At 63.0% G+C, this 1,305-nt stretch overlaps 1 protein-coding gene across 1 annotated transcript in view; it reads right to left on the bottom strand.

Annotated features, from left to right (window-relative positions):
- The window catches only part of LOC119248804 (mas-related G-protein coupled receptor member X2-like), a 1,159-nt gene extending 843 nt beyond the window's left edge, over nt 1-316 (bottom strand). Inside the window, exon 1 of the mRNA XM_037515682.1 lies at nt 270-316. Coding sequence (XP_037371579.1) covers nt 270-316 — 47 coding nt within the window. The remainder of the gene's footprint in view (nt 1-269) is intronic.
- Between the last annotated feature and the right edge of the window lie 989 nt (nt 317-1,305).

Below are 1,305 nucleotides of genomic sequence, written 5' to 3'. Positions count from 1 at the left end.
TTTTGCAGAGCGCTCTGCTCGTGTTTATGTGTCATAATGGAACGGCCTTAGGGAGGTCATTCTTCAACAAAAGCCATGGTTCAGTCAGGGGAGCTGCATCTGAATAACCGGTCACCTTTGGGGGTAACAGAGGGAGCCCTTAGCCTCAGCAGCTGTGCACCCCTCCGCCCAGCGGGAACAGAGTCGACTGCGGTCAGCACCGTCTGGACCCTGCTGGGGAGCCAGTCCCCCAGGACCTCACAGTGTCCGTTTGCAATGCCCGGCCACACCTGCGCCGCTCACCTGGGCTCTGGGGCCAGTCCCAAGGTGATGTCATGAATGCACACCTGGATGCAGGAATGTTGCCCTTTCTAGAATGTTCTGTGAGTCAGGCCAGTGTCCAGAGTTCTCCCCAAGCCCTCCCAACGGAGACGAAAGAGGTCAATGCTGGGGCCCACCAGGGGCTTCGTTACCACTGGGACCCGCGCAGAGGAGGTCTTCAGGGATCCTGCAGCCTGGCGCAGAGCAAGTCCTCCAGGCTGTGTGAGGTGTGGAGTCCAGCCCACACGCTGCCCCCCACCCCCGCCCCACACTCGCGCCCGCCGCCACCCCTCCCGTGCTCTCTCTCTCCCACCTACTCAGCAGAGTGGATGGAAGCGCCGACCCGTGACCCTCGGCCCTTGGGGCTGCGCCTGTCCTGATTCCTTACCTCTGTGGCTGTGGGCATGTCATGTAAGGCTCCTTTCCTAAAAAGGTGAGGACCGGCGCCCGCTGTGGGCTGTAGGAGTCTGTGCCCCTGAGCTGCAGCAGCAGGTATCTGGGGCACACCTGAGCCAGCCCACCTGGCCTCTCCCTCCTCCAGCGAGTGGCTCCATCCCGCACTGAGCGCTGGCCCTGGAGGCCCAGGCAGCTGCTAAAGAGGAGGAAATCTGAGGTCGCTGCATCCTGCCCCAGAACCAGCTGGCCTTGCGGATTCCAGAACTTTCCGCGGCGGCCGGCTGGCCACGGGGCCAGGAAGCGGAAGGTGCAGAAATAGCAACGTGTGGCCAGGCCGAGGCTGCTGTGCCCCATGTGGGGGAGGGGCGCCAAGGTGGAGGGAGGAAGCTGGGGTGCAGAGGAGAGGGTGGGAGGGCCAGCTCAGCCCCCAGGCCACTCCTGCACCACAGTCACTCCCAGGGACACCCCCTTTTTCTGGCAAAAATTGAGAACCAGGAGCTACAACACGCTAGGAGTGTGACCCTCAGCGACAGCCCAAGACACGAATCCTTGGGTGGAGTCAAGGGCTTCACAGTCGCCACACGCCAGCTGCCCGGCAGGCGGCAGCTG

Source organism: Talpa occidentalis, unplaced genomic scaffold (genome assembly GCF_014898055.3).
Source record: "Talpa occidentalis isolate TD23 unplaced genomic scaffold, MPIMG_talOcc4v2.1 talOcc4.17, whole genome shotgun sequence".
Lineage (NCBI taxonomy): Eukaryota > Metazoa > Chordata > Mammalia > Eulipotyphla > Talpidae > Talpa > Talpa occidentalis.
This window is presented reverse-complemented; position numbering and strand designations above follow the sequence as displayed.